At 38.9% G+C, this 3,482-nt stretch overlaps 1 protein-coding gene across 1 annotated transcript; it reads left to right on the forward strand.

Annotated features, from left to right (window-relative positions):
- Positions 1-675: 675 nt before the first annotated feature.
- On the forward strand, positions 676-3,119 carry LOC120201829 (ubiquitin-conjugating enzyme E2 32-like). Its single transcript, XM_039202365.1, has 5 exons — positions 676-923; positions 1,143-1,274; positions 1,382-1,466; positions 2,413-2,576; positions 2,649-3,119. Exons 1-5 carry the CDS (start codon positions 813-815, stop codon positions 3,078-3,080), a joined length of 924 nt encoding a protein of 307 aa, XP_039058296.1. The 5' UTR covers positions 676-812; the 3' UTR covers positions 3,081-3,119.
- The last annotated feature ends 363 nt before the right edge of the window (positions 3,120-3,482 follow it).

Below are 3,482 nucleotides of genomic sequence, written 5' to 3' on the forward strand. Positions count from 1 at the left end.
TCGCACCACTCGCCATCGTTTAATTTGATCATCCGGATTGAGATACGAGGACGCTTAGACAGGGCCTTGGAGTGGAAATATTTAGTGTTCCGATCACCAAAGGAGACCCAATTTGAAGTAGATTTCTGTTTCCATAGTAATTCCTCATGACCAAGTAGCTGTTCTAGCCTCACCGAGTAGCTTGGTTTCAAGCTTTACAAGGTTTGCCAACCGGTGTTGATCAAGAAGACGTTGAACCCCCCCTAAGACGAGCTATAAGCATCCGTTTGGGTTTTCCAATGTACCCGAAGACAGCTTTGTTCCACTCTTGCTGCAGCAGTGGAAAAACTTGCAATTGTCTCAGAGATAGGCAAAGAAGAATTGCAATTTTCACGCAGCATACGATCAAAATCCGCATGAGAAGCCCAAAACATCTAAAAGCATTAAAGGACGGTGATCAGACTTCATCCGTAACAAGTGAAGCACAAAAGATGCAGGAAAAATTTCATATCAGCAGCCTAAACTTAATTTTGATTCAAAGAGTATTTTTAAATAAATAAAAAGTCACCGAAACCAATATGTACAAAACCCAATTGCTACCATCCAATAAAGTAACGCCACGTCGTCAAACACGCGTTACATGACGTGTCGAATGAACAACTCAGCGCCAGATTAAATAAATAAGTAATCTCATTGTCTCTGATTATCCTCTCATTTCCAACACTCGAAAACACTTATTTTATGTACCGGCGAGGTTAGTCAGCTGATCGGAACGGAGGTGGTAGCGGCGGCGGTGCCTGTGGTGGGTTGATATTCTGTCAGATCGTGATCCAATGGCCGAAGACAAGTACAACCTCAAGAATCCGGGGGTGAAGAGGATATTACAGGAGGTTAAGGAGATGCAATCGAATCCTTCTGATGATTTCATGAGCCTCCCTCTCGAGGTCTGTTTTTTTCTTTCCCCTCAGATTTCAAGATTTAGGGCTTCTTTTTTAGTTTGATTTGATGATTCAGGTCCTGGATGGAATGTGGATTTATTTGATGATTTTGAGATTTTTTTTTGGTTTCATGTCCAATTAGGAGCAAATTGTTCATTGATTTATGAGACTATTGTGGATCTTCATGATAAATTGGGGTTTCTTCTCATTTGGATTGGTTTTCAGGAGAATATATTCGAATGGCAATTTGCAATTAGGGGTCCCAGGGATTCTGAATTTGAAGGAGGGATTTATCATGGAAGGATCCGATTGCCTGCTGAGTATCCGTTTAAGCCTCCTTCATTTATGTTGCTGACAGTAAGCGCTCTCTTTATAAATAAATCCAAACATATGTGCATAATTTTTGTGTAGGTAATTATCTAATTGGATGTGGTAACAAGTTTCTTTGCCTGTTTACATTTCAGCCAAACGGGCGTTTCGAAACCCAAACTAAAATCTGCTTAAGTATATCGAATCACCACCCTGAGCATTGGCAGCCATCTTGGAGTGGTTAGTATTCTCTTCTCTTGAATGTTAAACGCATAATTATAGCACAAATTGCATATAAAATCTGGATATTGAGTGTAATGAAAAAGTAGTTGTATGTTGTAATGTTGATTCTATTGCTATTTGATGACATTCTTCAAAAGCATTCACAAAAATCTTATTGGCAACTAATGAACTTGAATCTCCATGACCTTCTTAAGATCCGGATTAACTGGTTGCTCAAGAAAACATATATTCATTTATCAGTCTCCATGACCTTCTTAGTAAATCTCTTTGTTGCTGAAAATTAAGCTCTATTGTCTTGTTCATTGATTACCAATACCAAACCTCACCTGAAATGGAATAGTGAAAATGTCTCCAGCTCCATTAGGCAATGCCACAAGATCACTCCATTATCATTTTTACTTGATCTGATTCTCATTTCTATTTACTTATAAGGCCTATAAGCAAATAAAAGCGAAACAAAAACACATGCATTTTTTCTATAAAAAAAAAACATGCATTTTTTACTTTTAGTTCTCCTAATCGATCTCTGGTCTTACATTTCTAGTTCCCTCCTACATTGTTTGAATGGGGTGATCAGCTAACCTAGCTGAGATGCAACCATTCCTAAAATTTAGACTGATATAGTTACATTAGTACTGTTTTCTATTCCTGCATTCTGGCATGTTCTTAATTCGACTGTCCTTTTTTTTCTGTATTTTGGATCGGAACCAAAAGGTTGTGTTATTATTTATTCAAGGGATGATATTTTAATACCTGAAAGTTGGATAAAGTGGCCCTATATTAAGGATTACATTGCCCCCAATTTTAATGTAATACAAGACGTGTATTGAATGATAAGAAACTAATTTCAACTTTTGAGTATTCAAGGAAAATTTGTACATTCCCTTCTAGCTTGAACAAAATTCAGATGAAAACTGGCTAATCTGGCTGTTGGTGTTGATAGTGAGGACTGCTCTAGTGGCACTGATCGCTTTCATGCCCACCAGCCCAAATGGTGCCTTAGGTTCTCTAGATTATAAGAAAGAAGAACGTCATGCCCTTGCCATTAAATCTCGTGAAGCTCCACCTAAATTTGGGACTCCTGAGCGGCAAAAGCTTATTGATGAGGTATGTTTTACATAAATTACACCTGAATAAGGTGATTTTGGTTCTCTGTTAACGAAAATTTTGGTGGTACAGATTCATGAATATATGTTAAGCAAGGCACCCTCTGTTCCTCAACTCAGCCCTTCACAGGCCTCAGAAGAACACCCTACCAACAGTGATGGAGAAGCTCAGGCTAATCAGCAGGATACAATTACTATGGTTGCTGAGAATGGACCACTGAATCCAACAGTACACGACGGGGCTGTTGAAGAAGAGCCACTTGCTCAGACCAATGCTAATCCAGGCAATGCTGAAATGAGGGTGAGGGCGGCAGTGAGAGAGATTCCTGGTAGGGAACCAAGTCATCAGCCACTGCAGAGGCCGGAGGTGAGGGTTCAAAGATCTGCGGACGACCGCTTGTTTACATGGGCTGCTGTTGGACTGGCCATTGCAATCTTGGTTCTTTTGTTAAAGAAGTACATGAAATCTAGTGGACATGGTGCTGTTTTCATGGGTGGTTCGTAGTTCTGGCTGCAAATATCTCTGTTGACCTGTACTCGCGTTGTGGGATTAGTTCAACAAGAAGTAAGAAACCTATCAAAATATTTATTTGAATCTTAAATTGAATCAATCTGTAATATATTATACCGGCTTGATAAATTTCAGTACTGTATTTGACAGCGTTTGTCAGCAATCAATCATCATATATATATATTATTCAATGGCTTGTAAAACGTTTGAAGATGTTAAATTCCAACTGCCTATTTGATTTACCAAACTTTAGCTCTCGTGGAGGTAGAAAAGCATGACAGCTATAAGCATGGATGGAAAAGCCGGACCAACCATTCAAAAGTTTCAATTTGAGATATGCTGGTCGTCTGATTACACTATTTAACTTTAGGGTAAACTACACAAGATAAGGGTTAA

This window comes from Hibiscus syriacus, unplaced genomic scaffold (assembly GCF_006381635.1).
Source record: "Hibiscus syriacus cultivar Baekdansim isolate YM2019G1 unplaced genomic scaffold, ASM638163v2 tig00008013_pilon, whole genome shotgun sequence".
Taxonomy (NCBI): Eukaryota; Viridiplantae; Streptophyta; class Magnoliopsida; order Malvales; family Malvaceae; genus Hibiscus; species Hibiscus syriacus.